We start from the raw sequence: 16,217 nt of genomic DNA, 5'->3' as shown, positions 1-16,217 counted from the left end.
TGTTGTGAAGACCTGCTGTGTGGCATTGGAGTCCATTATCAATTGAATTGTCTCTACCACATCCTCTAGTTTCTTTCTTTAGTTCCACACTCTCCGCCTCATGTACTCCACAGCGAGACTATCTCTTCAATGTCTTCTGCTTCTCGGCATCAACGACCACCTTTTCACCCGCAACCCGGAGTCCCTTCCTCCTCCTGACCTTATCCACGTATCTCTTGGCGACGTTCTCTCGATCGGCCAGCTCACCCAAATCCTCAAGCTCATCTTCAGTGAACGGGACCCAGAAGGGATCTTCGTCCAGCATCTCAAAACCAGCGAACCTCAACTGCGGGCTCGCGGAACCGGAACTGCGCTTCCGGATCTCGTCGCTGAAGCCAAAGGACTCGGCAACGGGAAGAAGTGCGTTGATGGTAAAGGTCTGCGAGCCAGTGGTTGAAGCAGAGGAAGTAGAGGACAGGGTTTCAGAAAGAATAGTTCCACGACGACGCGTTAAGACGGCGTAGACACGGCCGAGAACATCGGTGGAAGCTTGAATTTCGCAGCTGTACATTGCCAGAAGCATACGAGGTGACCAGTCCAGGAAGCCTTGGTGAATGGAGGAACGTACAGCCTTGATGACTTCACCAGTCAAGCGACCGCGATCTTGTGCGCTCTCATCGTCGGGGATGTTAAGAATGACATCCTCGAGAAAGACGGCGATGCCTTGAACAGGCTCGGCACAGCAGGGACCTTGCGCGGTGGCGAGCTGGAAGGCGTAGGAGATTGTAGAGGAGAAGGTGCGCGCGGATATGGTGCGGTCGGAGGTATGGTCCGCGTCAACATCTGGAGAGGATGACTCGCGGAGTCTGCAAACGATTAGCTGTGAAAGAAAGTTGAGAACAAATATACATACGCCCTGCCACAGATACCGTCCTTGGTCGCGTCGACCAAGATATTCGGTCCTATTCTCCGAGGACCAAAGGCTGTAATCTTTTCAATCACGTCGGTCCAGATCTCTTTCTGTCCCTTGGCCTCGGCGAATGCCTCCTTGAGCTGCTTCTTAAATTCGTCAAAGTTCAGACTTTGTCCGATCTCGCGTTGTTCAGCCTCTTGTATGCCATCATCCTCAGCACCGTGCACGCGATGCTCTCCTTCATCTTCAGCTCGTCGCTCCGAGTACAACTTCTTGATCGCACCCGCGTTCTTGCCCAAAAATTCTGTCACACTGGCTGGTAGTGGGCGAACTCGTAAGCGAACAGAAACATGCTTGCTAGCAGTCTCGCCAATGACTGTTCCTCGTGGTAGGTTAGGGTCTTTGGGTGGGTTCATCTCGGTTGCAGCCACTATTGACTCTCGGTATGGCACGATGGGTTCGCCAGCCTGGATTTCGCACTTTGCAAATCGCTCTTGAAGATCCTTCAGACATCGCTCAAGATGCAGTTCGCCAGCTGTCAAGATGACATGTTCTCCGCTAGGCAGTTGCTCGTATTCAGCACATGGATCGCTCTGGACAAGTAGCTTCAAGCCCTTGATCATCTTGTCTAGATCATACGGGTTTTCAGGCTCGAGTGCAACGCGCACAATAGGTTCTGAGCCCATCTGGATACCAGCAAGATTGGCGGACCCAGGAAGCTGGGAACAGAGAGTGCCGGACTTTAGGATGTGGCCCTCAAGTCCACCAATGCCAAAGACGACACCGGCAGGCACCGAGGTCAATGGCTCCAAACCACGACCCATCATCAGGTACAGCGCAGTGATTTTGACCTTTTGTGGCTCCGGAGAGGCGTGTGGGTTCGCGGGGGTGAATTTAGGGCCAAGAACGTACACTTCGTCGCCAACACTCAAGGTACCAGAAAAGATACGTGCGAATCCGATGAGGTGTTCGGCTTCTACGTCGGGCACTGGTGTCTCTTCTACAGGCGTCTCGGTTTCTCCAATAGCAGCAGAACTTAATGCGTCTGTGACTCCACCGATGTCAGCGTCCTCGCCGTTGGCGATAGCCTGCTGCCGGGCAATCTCTGCCCTCTTCTTCCGTCCCATCTCCCTTGCCTCTTCAGCTGTGAGTGCGCCACCTCTTCGCTTGTTCTGAGGTAGTTCGCTAGAAGGCACTGAGATCATCTTGCTGACATAGGCTACGACAGGGTCATCCTTGGAGGCCTTGAAGTTGGTCATGGCGTCGCGCACTTCTGGTGCAACGTAATCGGCACCTGGCGAGCTATCGATGATTTCGGGCATGCGTTCGGCTTGCGCTTTGGAAGGGGCGGGTAGATATTCGGTGACTGAAACTAAGAGGGCGGTTGATAGTGGAAGCCAAGCTGCGAAGAGTGCCATTAGGAGTGCGCGCGGGTCGCGAGAACGCATGATATGTGCTGGAACGTTAAGGTTGAGTGACTTGGTAATCTTCTCGACCATAGCAGGATCTCTGTAATGAAAAGTATAAGTATATTGCTATGATACATGGACATGAATCACGCAAGGAAAGGAAATCCACGCACCCCTTCCCGTTGTTACCTCCCGTAGTGGCCTCGTATACGGCCCACACGTTATCTAGGACGAGCTGGACGAACATGGGCTTAAGATGGCGACCCTTGAGATGCTTGGAGCTGAGTACGCGCTTCGTCTTGGGGTCTAGGTAAAAATCGCCCCATAGTACCTTTTCGAGAATGGAGCGCTTGATGCCTAGTTTCTTCTCGTACAGGCTGGCGAACTGTCTTACCGTGAATGCCCAGCCGTCGATGGCACTACCAAAGATGACGTTGTTCTTCTCTGGGGCAAAGTAGATGTCTTCGTCGTCCTTCTCCTCGTACTCGGCGGGTGTGCTCGTGGTATCGATGCTTTCACCGTTCTCTGGTATGGATGAGGATCGTGTGTCAGTATTCTCAGCTGCAGCGTTTAGTCTCTCTTCCATCTTCTCGCGCCATCGGAGGTCGTCCTCCATGCGCTCGCCTTGGTAGAAGCTGCCCATGACGGCGTTTACTTGTTCGAGCAACTTGCTCAGATGTGTGTATGCCTCTCCAGGGCTCATCTTGAGTTCTGTGATTAGCCTGTCCATTTTGTTAATGACGAGCAAAGGCTTCAGCTTCTCTATCCACGACTGTCGCAGCACTGTGACAGTCTGACTACACACGCCCTCTACGGCGTCTACAAGCACGACAGCGCCATCGCAGAGACGTGATGCGGTAGAGACCTCGTAGCTGAAGTCTATGTGTCCCGGTGAGTCTATAAGGTTTATGAGGAATTCCTTGGGCTCTGGCTGTGCGTCGGGCGCGGAGCGTCGCAGCAGAGAAAAGTATAGCGAGATGGCGGACGACTCCATGGTGATGCCACGCAACTGCTCGTCGGGTCTCGAGTCGAGGTAGCGGATCTTGCCAGCGAGTTTGGGGGAGATGATGCCATTGGTGGCTATGAGGGCATCGGTGAGGGACGTCTTGCCATGGTCCTGCCGCAATCAGCACATGTTGCGTTCACGCGCATCAGCAAGTCGACCTACCACGTGAGCTAGGATGCAAATGTTCCTGATGCCATCAGCCGCCTGCTGCAGCGACACCAGCTTGTCGCTCGGAACGACAGGCATCCTGGTCGAGTGTTGTGGTCGAGACTGGTTGCGACAAGGACTGGGGGCGGGCGCCGTGTTTCGCGTGGCGACGTGAAGGCAGTGGAGCGCGGGAGAGGCCGTTTCACTGCAGATCAAAAGCGCGCGTACCGGAAAAGGCAAATTGGAGGGGCGTGGACAAGTGCCGCAGGTGTTGAGGTTACAGATTTGTTGTGTGGTTTTGAGGCATGGCGGAAGATTTGGATGAAACGCAGCGGCGGCTACCAAGGTCCCCGCCAAACCGTCATCACTATGGCTCATTTTTTGGTGGCGGTCCAGCTGCACCAAGACGTCAGACCCTGCTGACATAGCCATATGCAACCCAACGGCCTCCCTGCCGAAGCGTCGCATGCACCCCCCTTCCCGTCCTGCGTCGTCTGCGATCGCCGGCGGCGGCCTTTTGTTTGACCTCACCACTTTGGCCGGCCTGCCTGCCTGGCTGCCATGTCCTTATAGCCTGTGCGCCTGCCGTCGCTGGTGCGGTTTGCGCCCCATGCATTCCCCCTGTCCCCTCGCCTACCGTCTGTCGATCTCCCATAACACTCGGGATATAACCAACGCGCTCGAGCATCGCAACGCCCCTATAGCCGCCTACCTTCACTCCCACCACCGAGCCCGCGACCACTCATCCCGCCCACCCCGCCTACCGTGAATGTGACTCCTACCGCCGACATGGCAGCGACACTGGACGGCCAGCACACGCCAGCCAAACCCATTGCGATCCGCTCTGCCGGCATGAAGCTGGACCCGCCCCATATACACAACATCAAGACGCTCAGCGCCAGCGTCGACATCATGTCGCCCGTCAACCAGAACGGCTGCTTCGAGTTCGACCGCATCATCAAGGCCGGCACCGTCGTCAAGCGCACGAGGAAGACAAAGGCACGCACCCACGCCCGCGACCACCGTGGCATGACGTCTGCTAACACGTGCACAGCAATGGAAGCCTGTCTACATCGTCCTGCGCCCCAACTGCCTCTCCATCTACAAGGACAAGCACGAGACCAAGCTGCGCCACCAGATCAACCTCTCCGAGATCACGGCAGTTGCGCGCCAGAGGGACTCGAAGAAGAAGATGGAGCACGTCTTTGGCATCTTTTCGCCCGCCCGCAACTACCACCTCGGCGCATCCACAGACAAAGACGCTCAGGACTGGGTGCACCTCATACGTACCGAGGCACGCATTGGCGAGCACGAGGCTGAGATGACCGTCATGAGTCCCACAGCCACAAAGAAGACGTTTGCAGGCTTTGGCCGCGCAACCAGAGAAAACATTGTTTCCAGTTCCTCCGAGACAGAGCCGAGACCCTCGAGCTCCATCGCCCCGGAGAACATGCACAGCGCCCGCCGTCCCTCACAAGCCCTCAACTACTCCGGCGGCGAGCGCGGCTCCATCTCCGACTTTGACTTCTCCGACACCAACCAAGCCTCCGCCAACTCTCCGCCCCCGAGAACACCACAGCAGCAACAACAACGCAACGCGAGCCAGCAGAGCAACATCGGCGCCACGCCCGACGACGAGCGCGTCGTCTATCACGGCTGGCTCTATGTCCTCAAATCCAAAGGCGGTGTGCGCCAGTGGAAGAAGATCTGGGTGGTGCTGCGACCAAAGTGCCTTGCTTTTTACAAAAACGACGATGAATACTCCGCGACCCACATCATCCCCTTCACCAACATAATCGATGCCGTCGACATAGACCCACTCTCGCGAAGCAAGCAATACTGCATGCAGGTCATATGCGAGGACAAGAATTACAAATTCTGCGCCTCAGACGAAGATGCCCTAGCCAAGTGGCTCGGCGCGTTCAAGAGCTTGCTGGTCAAGAAGAAGGAAGTGCCTCAGACACGCATACAGCAGGCAGCTCCTAGCACCATCAACATCCAACCAGCAACCCCAAGCCTTGTGTCTTCACCCATACTGCCAGTGCAGCAGCCTCTCTCCATCAGATGACCCTCGCTTGCCATCCCCGACACTCCTTCCAAACACCAATTGTACATACGCTGGCCCTCGTATCCTTTTCGGAACTCCCACCCTCCACCGCCATCACTAATCGCGCAAACATTCCCTTGACCTCTTCTCCTCACGATACCATTACGATTTATGACTTCAGCCTTGGCGCTGCCCATTGATGGGGCCTTTTGATACCAGTTGGATACTTTTGCTCGACGATATTGCATATTGTAGCATGTTCCCCCCACAGATTGTTTCCTTTGTCCACACTTCACACTTATCACATCTAGTGTGCAGTAGCAGTAGCAGTAGCAGTAAGCCTTGTAATCACCAGTCGCCCTTGATCTGGGTTTGAATTCGAATCTCATAGTTGTAATCCTTGCATGGTTTTTTACCTTTTTCTATTTTCCATGTTGCGACAAAATGGTATGATTGGATTCTCGAGGAATACTCCGTGTCTTGAATCGTATAACTGTCTGCCAATAGTGAGGAAGGCCTACTAGGGCTCTCAACCAATGCGAGATGGAATAGAAGATAGCAAAGCTAGTCCACGTTCGATCACAAATCCATACGCTAGGAATATAGCCAATCACGAGGCTAGAAACCAGGGGTATCTTGCTCTCATTGGAAGGCTATGGTACGTTGTCAGCCATGAATTACCACGGCATCACATGGCATGACGGAACGGCACGTGTGCTCCAGTCAAATTGGCTGTCCTAATCTGACGCTAGTATGGAACTGAACTCGGGCTGAACATGAGGGATTCGATTGCATGCATCTATTAGCGTCAGACCTTCCCTCCTCATTCAAGTTCAGCCTTTCCCCCATCTCACATGATGGCTGCCTTTTCCTCGTTTCTGTGTTCTTCCTGACCTTTGTAGCATTGTTCTGCAGCTACAAGCTTACTTTTCTATGGAGGACCAAGCACAAGAGTTAGGAGCCACCCGGCGTCTCCCTCGTCAGTATCAGGCTGAGGTCCGTGAGGCTTCTGTTGATGAGGCTAAGGATGATTACCCACATGAAGAAAGAGACCGGCACCAATCTGTATCGTGGGGCTTTGGAGATGAGCACGTTCAGCAAGCAGAAGATCCACGGTGGATGGCCGACTATGTCACTGAGGAACCTATCGATCTTGTCGAAGAACAGAAACTCGAGCTGGAACGCACCAAGAACAGGCTTGTCGATGCAGAACGTGCTCTTGTCGAAGAGCTGAAACCTCGGCTCGAAGACCCCAAGAAGGAGCTTGCTGAAGACGAACGTATGCGCGATATGCAGACTGCTACTAACCTCAAGTACTACGCCATTCCTGATACCGAGCAGCGCAACAATGAGCTTCAGTCAAACGATCCAAGTCGTCAACAGCCTTCTCGAACACACAGTATTGACATAGTCGAGCAAGAAATCATCTACTTATACGATCATCGACATTTTCCTTCCATTTTTCCGTTCGAGCAGTGTTTTTCCAAAGAGGTGTGTAAATATCATGCTTCATAAAAACACTACCACGAAGCGCACTGGTGCTGATGCATTCTGCAGGCTACCAACAGGCTTTGGATTGAGATGTACACAAATTCAGATTTGAACCCACAGGACAGACAGAGCTACCTCGACAAACTATCAGATGGAGCATATTCAATTCAGAGTCTTGACGGAGTTCCTATTCTTCCAAGTGCCTGGAGAACTATTGTCAAACCTAATTCAAGAATCAAGATCGCGTTTGACAACCCTTCGCGAAGTTATTCGCGGTCGCAGTCACGATTCCAGCTACAAGATGCCCGACAGTCTGGGCCTGGGGCAAACACTGCTAGAGAGAATCTTGCAGTCAGCATAGAGGTCCTGGATTCGGTTCGACACTCGCTAGAATCAGAAGATAGCATCAACACTGAAGACTACCATGGCGAGGACACATCTACCAGCAGCGAAGAGGATACACCCCTGAAACCCCCCAGGTCACTGCGATTGAATCGGTATATAGTACCTCCAAAAGATCGCGAGGGCAACAGACTATCATTTCAGGTGACAACCAAAAGCTCAAGCAGTATCATCACTCCCAGTGGAATATCAACAAGCGTGGAGAACAAGAAAGATTTAAGAGCGAAGAAGCCGGATCTGGGTGGCAATAGCCTAGAGATACGGAGGATCACCAAAGCAATGATGATGCAGTCTGACGACCAGAACAAGCTTACGCTTTACACCTTACCAAGCCTAGCAAAGTCTAGTTTACGAACAAGCGTGGTAACGACGTGGTACCACATTCATGGTAGCTATCTCGACTTTGATCGCTTCGAGAACGTCTGCCTTACTATCCCACATCTGTCTGACCGTTTACAAGCCCTCATTTGCGAGATGTTGACAAGGCTGCGAGATGATAAGATCAAGCCTTTCGTAGGCGGCAAATTCATTGAACCCGGAACTGTTCTTCGGGCCGATGGTTCTGATCCAACAGACTCCCAGTCTGTGATCTTCAGCTGTGTACCATATTTCAGCCTCCAACAAACGGTCAAACTATCGCCTGGGCAAGGAGACCTTCTATGCCCACCACGTACCTTGATGCAGACTTTGTATCCTTACGAATCTGTTCGTGAGCGGGACGAGGAGCAATCATACAGGAAGTTTGGCAATGATCCTACCAAGAACATCATTCATGTCCCGAGCCTTTGGGTCATGAACATCGGATCTACTGCTATTGTAACATATGGACACGAGTCTCTGTCCGTAGCGACGAGAGATGCGATTAGCATTGTTGAAGAAGACATTCGACATCTGGGCAAGCAAGACGTTACCGAGAATATGCTGGCAAACATCCACGTTACCAATCTCGACGGCAGCACCTTCATATATCCCATCGGCACTTTCAGGTCCTACTTTCAGTTGGAGTCAAGAATTGTGGATCTCAACTCGGTTCTCCAAGGAGGCAAAGGGATTCAATTAACAGTCCAGAATCTTGATGATGATACAATGGCTGGCCCTGGAAACTGGAAAAGCATCGTCACTCGGGCAGCCCATCTCGTCTCAATCAACATTATTGTTTCAGATGACCAAAAACTTCTTGCGCGAGATGAGACAGCACCAAACTCAGATCCAGTGGTAGTCGGCTCCCCCATCTCCGTGCCGCCCTTCTTCCATTGGATGCAGTCGAAGAACAGTGACTTGTCTCAAAGAAGTGGAAGGTCTTTAGGCCCCGATACCTCGGAGAAAGATCGATCGATCGCTTGCTTGGAGTATGTGGAGAAAGCCATGACGTCGAGGTATCTTCCCCACTCAGAAAATCTGGTGGAGGATGCTTTCACGTCAACCCTGTACTACCACTTCTTGCCCGAGACGGTATATAGTGGCGTCTCCACACGACTGTCTGAACTAAAAGATCACATCAAAAAATCAGTACCAATGGATTCCGGCAATATAAATCACAGAATGATTGTGAGCACTCATTGGCGTGGAGTTTTGAAGCAATCTATCCAGTTTCTCGAAACCGTCTGGAAGACACTAAAACTTTTCGTCGACGACTTAGACAGCAGCATCATCCTTCGAAAGATGTCGGGCGCGCTGCAAAATATCCACCAGCAAGTGATGACCATTGAGCAACGTGGGGCGCTCGAGCCCCATTCCGAGGAATATACCAATCCTAGGTGGGAACATCCCGATATGATGAAGCGTGCTTGGTCCATTCGCACTTCCGCTTGGGAAGTTACGTCGTCACTCCCAGGCTCTAGGAAGATACTGCATAGATCGATTCTGCGTTGTAAAAGATGCAGAAACCCGTTTCAAAGCTCGACGTCTGCAATAACACATCTCAGGCGGCATGTAAACAAATATTCGACCGGAACTGAGCACTCTGGTGATGTACCTTCCTTTGAAGAACTTCAAGACTGGATAATCAACTCCGTACAGTACCGGCGCGAACTTACGAATGCTACCGCTCTAGTGATACTCACTTATGCTAGTGAGGATGCTACAGATCTTTTCGTTCGAGCCAGAGAGCTTGCCGAAGGTGTCCAGAATGAAGACGGACAGATGTCTCTACTATATACTCTACCTCGAGAACTCATCAAAGCATTCCAAAAGATCGTAATCTTCTACTTGGCGATCGAGCGAGCTCTGCACGAGAATGAAAAGGCGTATGGGCAGGATGTTCGATACCAAGATTCTCGTAGGCTCATAACCGCCCCTTACTCAAGTAGAGATACCAAAGTACTCAGGCGCTTTGGTGGGTATGCGCGACGGTCGCTGTGCAAAGCTCGGGTTTTATTGTGTGACATGGCCGGATCCAAGGCTCCACAGTGTGTTCCCAAGCATCTTTCGTTGGGTCCGGAATATGTGTGTCTGTGGTTCATCAGAAGGCTTCTGGTAACATCTCTTGAGAAGTCCAAGACCATCAGCGACATGTACCATATTTACGTCTCCAAAGTTGTAGGTACATTCATACCCTATAGAAAGACATCGGAAAGAGAGATGTGCCTGCGTCCCAAGAGCAGCGCACATACCAGGAAATGCGTCTTTACTCTTAGCTAATATTCATCAGGAATTTGAAATCAACCATCGACCAAGCAAGCGACTCCTTCGTGCCATCAACTTGATTCAAGAAGAGTTGCAAGTCTTGGAATCAGTCAACACTTGGCAGGACAATCTTTTGTTCAGCTACCTCGAAACACTCAATAGCATCACATACGAGAGATTGATACCGTCGCGTGAAGCTATGTATCGCTACGAGTCAGTTCTGATTAAAGCCTGTGGAGAACATATCTCGTTAGTTTGGGAAGACTACACCAACCTAATTCGCCGTTGTCACCCACTCCCTGGTCGCACAAAACAAATCCTGGAGATTAACGAAGAAGATCATGGAAAAGCTATCATGGTCTTCACAGTGGTCACTGTCATATTCTTGCCCCTGTCATTCGTCACAAGCTATTTTGGTATGAACGTCTCTGACATCAGAGGCATGGAAGAAACGCAGGCTGTGTTCTGGAGTGTCGCCATACCGCTGACATTTGTGACGGTGGGTTCTTGTTTACTGATCGGATACAACGGCGATAGTATACGAGACCTACTGTCATCCATGTATCGACGAGTGATGGGGACAAAGGAAGACGCTGTCGAAACCGCTGGTATAACCGTTTCACAACGTCAGGGGCCCTCTAAATCTCAAGGCATTTCGTATAGCGTGTTCGACTCGTTTGGCCTCGCCAACGATGAACTCGCCAGTCCAGGACTTAGGCGATATCGAGTGAGACATGATCTCAGTACAGATGACGATGATGGTTTTGATGGGTGGTATGAGCAACGCAACCATAGATTGCTTGATCAGTACAACACGTCCGAAAACCTCCCCAACGCTACAGGAAAGGGACAGAAATCTTACACTGAGCCATTATCTACAGCATTACAAGCACAACAGCAATCACTCTACCCGTACCAGTACCCATCAGCTAGACCACGGGGGAATAGCTACGATAGAGTCCCATACAAACATCGTGAAAAGATCGTGCGGAATCGTTCAGTTAGTGGTCAAATGCCAATGGCAAACAGTCGCCATGACGATACGTATCGAGAACGAGACTCTGTGATGAGATTCCCATACCATGGCAGTGGGAGTGTACCACACCTTGCGCCTCAACCGCTGCATCCACATATGGAAACGCGTGAAAGATTCGGTTTGAACGATATCCACGCGGCTCTTGAGCATCTCCAAGAGAAGAGGGATATGAGACGACCGATGAGACGTTCAAGTGGTACGCCTGTAAGGTACTCAGTGCCTTACTCTGACGAGTGGGATATTAGGATACCTTTGGGTGGCCGCTCACAGCGGAGGAGACACTTCGACGTTCACGAGTATGAAACGTCTACGCATCGTGGTAATGTGCAACAGAGATACGTAGCCGACAGGTCGCCGGATCGAATTCATATTAACAGGGATGAGCCTGTGCGCCAGAGACACTACAGAGATGGGCATGGGGCTCGTGGTAAGTATCCTAGTCCTGATTTGGATTACGATCGATATTAGCTAGGGAGGGAAACATACCGCTTAAGAAAGAGAGTCATGGAGGATTATGAGAGGCGAGAAGAGAATGTTATGCGGTCTAGTTACATGAGAGGTTCGATGTAGCATCTTCGAAGATGCAAGAGGCAAAGTCACTGTTCTATCTTGTTTTCCTAGATGTGCCGATGGATGTGGCTGCTTGATCCGCAGTATGCAACGTTATGAGAGAAAAGAATGTGCAGCTTGCGGTTTGATGTTAAAAACGCATGACCTCAACGAAGACAAAACGAAGTTTTGAAGCACCAATGAATTAATTATTACTATGGAACGATAGGAGCGATGAACTAGCAATTTTTGTCCAACCAAACCCTGTTAACAGGATGAGGCCCGCCCTCGCAATGATCTCCATGTTACAGGCGCGATTATGCTCCATGTCCCACGATCCATCGAAAACAAGAAAGAACAACCAAGAAACATTTCATTTGCTACTCATGTGCGCGTGCGCCGTGGCGCAATCGTGGTATCATCCATGATCAAAAGGTAGGAAAGTCGTAATCATGACTGGCGGCCCCCAAGCATACCGGGTATCACTGGTCGACGAACAAGCATCTAAGCACGGCCCTGGAAGACGGGGTTCTGGTCACCGAAAGTAGTGTTGAACTCTCCGGAGGCAGGAGCGCCAGTGGGGTGAGTGGTAGAGCCAGTGGTGGTGGCAGCAGGGTTGTTCAGACCTGTAGAGTCGAGGCCAGATGAACCAAGGCCGGACGAGCCGACGGGGGCGCCGGTGCCAGAAGTGTTGAAAGCATCGTCGACCTGAGTGCCGAAGCCGTGGCTACCTCCAGTGGTGGAGGGAACACCACCAGTCAAACCCTGACCACCAGCGAGGCCGGATCCTCCAGTAAGACCCTGACCACCAGTGAGGCCGGATCCTCCAGTAAGACCCTGGCCACTAGTGAGGCCCTGGCCAGCACCGAGACCACCAGTGTTGCTGTACTGGCTGTCGTACTGGTTTGCTGATGGGTTAAGGCCCTGTGAGGCGCCAAGACCACGAGACTCATCACCAGGGCTGCCGTAGCCACCCGCACGACCGTGAGGCTTGCGAGTGACCTTGCCAACCTGAGGCAGACTGGAGGTTTCCTTGGCGGAACCAATAGAGAAGATAGGGCTCTCCCACCTCTCACCCTTGGCAGCAAGCTCCTTGTACTCGGTAGCCTTGGAAGAGATACCTCCGGGCAGGGAGATGTTCTTGAAGATGGAGTCGTGCTGAGTGACAGCCATGTTGACCTGGGTGTCGCTCGCCTTCTCCTTGACCTGCTCCTTCTTCTGCTTGCCCTGCATAATGCGGTGCTGCATAGCAGAGGCGTAGCGCTGGTACATGTTCTGGAGGTTCTGCGGGTCGGGGTTGCGCTTGGCCTCAGCCTCCGCACGGTCTGCCTCAGTCTTGATGTCGAAAAGAATGCCGTCGAGCTGGTTGGCGGAATCCTTGATCTGCTTCTCTAGCACCTTCTGAATAACAGGGCGCATGACCTTGAGAAGGAGAGGCTTGAACATGTTGAAGAGAAGCTTGTGGTTGCTCTTCTTCATCTTGATCTGAAGGTTCTTAATGTCAGACTCAACCTTGGTGACCTTGAAGAAGTGGGTCTGCGCGTGGTTTTCGCGGGCCTTGTCAGCGGTCTCCATCTCGACCTTGAAGCTGAAGCCGGAACCGCCCATGAAGATGTCCATAACACCCTTGTCGGTGATAGATGGGAAGCCCTGCTTGCGCTTGATGTAGTACGAGACATCCCTGAGGTCCATCTGAACACCCGAAACTGAGAGCATAACCTTGTTCTTGTTCTTGCTGGAAATGGACTTGCGTCCCCAGCGCCAGTAGTTGTCCGAGCCGAACTCCAAAGAGTTGGGGGCAAGGTTGTCACCCTCGATGACAAGGTTCTCAACGACAGCGTCGACCATGGAATCGCTGTACTCGATACGCGGGATTGGTACGTAGCGGACGTTCTCGAAGATGGAAGGCAAGATGACATCGCTCAAATCTTTGAGAAGGTGAGGCTTGAAGACGGTCTGGCCGTTCTCATCCTGACCGAGGTCAAGGAAGAGCTTGTTAACAGACTGTGCGAACTGCTTGTTCTGCGGGTCAGCATCGAACTGCTCGCCAATGAACTTGAACTCGTCGGCGATGCGGTCAGTGTGGCCACGGTAGCGACCACGGAGGAGGCGGTGACCATCGTCATAAATCTGGTTCCACTCCTCGTTGCTACGATCCTCTAGGATGAAACCCTGCTGCTGTAGGGTCTTACGGATGAAGTGGTTGATGCGTGTGAACCAGTTCTTCAGTTCGGGGTCCTGGTCAGCGTCCTTGTAGACCTGGTTAATCGACTCAATAAGGTCATCGAACGAGGTGTTGTTAGCGAAGCGCTCAAGCAGAGTCTTCAAATTTGTCAGCCATTTATTTTCGGAGAGGAAGCCTAGATACGCACCTTAAGATCAGCTTCAGCAGTAGTTAGGGCATCATTTTGATGCGCACCTTGAACAGAGCCCTTGCCCTGCTGGCCCAGGTTCTTACCATGGCCAGAGTACTGCTCGGCGAGGCTGAGCAGAGTCTCAATGGCACGCTGGTAATCCTGGTGTCCCTGAATCTCGACGACCATCTTCTTCAGACGCCAGATGGTCTGCTCGCGACGCTCCTCGGGCATCTTTCCCTTGAGGTAGTTGTTCATTTGGTCACGACGAGCGCGAGCCATGTTCTTGTCCTCCTCAGAAGTGTTCGCATCGACCTTCTGCTTAGCAGTCTCCAGCGCACCGCGAGCATTGATACCGGTGCTCTGACCAGTTTGACCCTCATGGGCGCCGAGCTCAGCGGTGTGTTGAGGATCGCGCGAACCGTCTGGGTTGGCAGCCTGGTTGATGTCCTTGGCATGCTCCTTCAAGTCGCTCTTGACCTCATCCTTGTTCTTGTTACCGAAAGGCAGGCTGTTCTTAGCTTGGTTGCGGAGGTTCTCACGGTTCAGATCGGAGGTGTCGTGCCAGGTGTTGTCCTCAGCAGGCTCGTCCAATCGGTTGAGACGGTCTTCTGAGGGCTTGATCTTGTTGGCAGTGTTTTGGGCGGCATCGCCAGCCATGTCACGGAGAAGGACGGTAGCGTCGGAGAGCAGCTTCCTGAACTGGCCATTGCTAATGATTAGGGTGCCGAGAGTCCGTAGACCGTCGAGTGCCTCGTTTCCATGTTGCTTCGCTGTGTCCTTATCGACAGGAGCATTGGGGAGACTAGCGCTGTTGCTACCGAGGTGCTCTGCCTGCCAGATGAAGTCTTGGAGGAGGTTGCCCTCGTTCTTGGTGAGAAGTAGGATCTTGGCCTGTTCGATGACACTCTTCAGGTCGGAGACCAGGTGCTGGCCCTCGCTCGACAGCTTCTTAGACGGTGAGTTGAGTGCCCTGTGTGCAAGCGCCGAGTTGAGCGCAACATCGATCTGTTGGTTAGAGGGGACCTTTCCGTTGGAGAAGGCTAGAGTTGGTCAGCTCTGTTTGCATTACTTGTGCGACGCGTCGGTTGCACGTGTTTACCTACCCTCGACGATGCCGTAGAGTTGCAGCTTGTTGTTGACATCCTTCTCCTTCTGCTTCAAATCCACCGGACCTGGACGAATTAGTAGTGTTTGAAGGGGGAAGCGGGGTAGGTATCCATACGGTTTACGGAACTCATGGTGTAGGACTGCTGCTGTGGGTATCAAGGTGGGGTATCAAAATGCAGACGCAGAGCTGAAAACAATGGGAGGGATGGTAGATGGGTATTTCGAGGTAATGGGTATCAGAGTGGTTTGTGTGGGAGGGAAGGCGGGTGAGGGCAAAGGCAGCTTTGTATTTGGGCTGGCTGGGTAACACGCGCGATTGCAGCAACTACGTCACTGCGTCGTAGCTTCCCGCTTGTGAAGAGTCTGGGCTTGGAACAGCGACCGACCACGACCAACTTGATTGACCCCGCGACTACCGGCCATGATTTTCCCGCTGCCATCGATCGAATGCCGCGGAACATGCAGAGAAAGCAGCGCGGCAGCCCAATTCCCTGGTGATGTGCCGTCCAATGCCACAATTGTACACGCTTTCCTTGAGACATGGGGCCAGCCACGCCAGAACGAGGTCGCCCTGGTCTGTATGACGAGCCTACGGGTATGTTTGCGGGATCGATCGGCGCCAGGTTTCCCAAAAGATGCCAAAACATGTGTCTTGGTTGCGTCATGGGTAATTGAGCTGTGCGCCACAATCTCGATTCCGTCTTATGCGAAGTGTGGCGCCACCCCTTGCCTGCAAAATCTTCCCTGCAACCTTCGCCAGGTCTTTTCTACTGTAACTTTCTTGCTCTCTTTCGCTGCAATCTCTTCCTAGAGAAACCACAACATCTTCCTCCATCGCCCCCCTTTCTGTTTGTGGTATTCCATGCGCCACATGTCAAAATACCAAGCTTTTCTTGGCACCAGGCTAGACGGCTGGCCCACTGCTAGCGCGAGTACCGCCGGCCACACCGCTCGCACGATGACGACGTCCATCTTCCAGTTCACGACGTCCAATCTCGTGGGGCGCCAGCTCATTCGCCGCCAATGCACTACAATGGGTCGTGCTGGCGCGTCGCTCTCATGGTCCTAAGGTCATGAACGCCACACACGCATCAAACGGCTTCCATTAGAACACGTGAGGCTCTGAAACCGGGAAATTCCAGACAAGGC

The 16,217-nt window shown here is 52.4% G+C and overlaps 4 protein-coding genes across 5 annotated transcripts; 2 read left to right on the top strand and 2 right to left on the bottom strand.

Moving 5' to 3' along the window:
- Nucleotides 1–118: 118 nt before the first annotated feature.
- On the bottom strand, nucleotides 119–3,553 carry AA0111_g3120 (Ribosome assembly protein 1; the record flags this gene model as incomplete). The annotated part of the gene is made up of 4 exons (XM_028648970.1): nucleotides 119–845; nucleotides 893–2,401; nucleotides 2,475–3,418; nucleotides 3,470–3,553. The coding sequence occupies 4 exons, from the start codon at nucleotides 3,551–3,553 to the stop codon at nucleotides 119–121; spliced, it is 3,264 nt and encodes a 1,087-aa protein (XP_028509522.1).
- Nucleotides 3,554–4,243: 690 nt separating this feature from the next.
- Nucleotides 4,244–5,522, top strand: AA0111_g3119 (hypothetical protein; the record flags this gene model as incomplete). Its single annotated transcript, XM_028648968.1, has 2 exons — nucleotides 4,244–4,429; nucleotides 4,509–5,522. The coding sequence occupies 2 exons, from the start codon at nucleotides 4,244–4,246 to the stop codon at nucleotides 5,520–5,522; spliced, it is 1,200 nt and encodes a 399-aa protein (XP_028509747.1).
- Nucleotides 5,523–6,434: 912 nt separating this feature from the next.
- Nucleotides 6,435–11,523, top strand: AA0111_g3118 (hypothetical protein; the record flags this gene model as incomplete). Its single annotated transcript, XM_028648967.1, has 3 exons — nucleotides 6,435–6,992; nucleotides 7,059–9,932; nucleotides 10,045–11,523. The coding sequence occupies 3 exons, from the start codon at nucleotides 6,435–6,437 to the stop codon at nucleotides 11,521–11,523; spliced, it is 4,911 nt and encodes a 1,636-aa protein (XP_028509748.1).
- A 585-nt stretch (nucleotides 11,524–12,108) lies between these two features.
- AA0111_g3117 (hypothetical protein) lies at nucleotides 12,109–15,199 on the bottom strand (the record flags this gene model as incomplete). Of its 2 annotated transcripts, none has more annotated exons than XM_028648965.1 (4): nucleotides 12,109–13,926; nucleotides 13,977–15,001; nucleotides 15,065–15,133; nucleotides 15,184–15,199. In XM_028648965.1, 4 exons carry the CDS (start codon nucleotides 15,197–15,199, stop codon nucleotides 12,109–12,111), a joined length of 2,928 nt encoding a protein of 975 aa, XP_028509698.1. The 2 variants fall into 2 exon arrangements, with proteins under 2 accessions (XP_028509698.1, XP_028509699.1); XM_028648966.1 differs by having other exon boundaries at nucleotides 12,109–13,964; nucleotides 14,024–15,001.
- Between the last annotated feature and the right edge of the window lie 1,018 nt (nucleotides 15,200–16,217).

The sequence above is a fragment of the Alternaria arborescens genome (assembly GCF_004154835.1).
Source record: "Alternaria arborescens strain FERA 675 chromosome Unknown contig_5, whole genome shotgun sequence".
Lineage (NCBI taxonomy): Eukaryota > Fungi > Ascomycota > Dothideomycetes > Pleosporales > Pleosporaceae > Alternaria > Alternaria arborescens.
The sequence above is the reverse complement of the archived record's forward strand: the minus strand, read 5'-3'. Positions and strand labels throughout refer to the sequence as shown.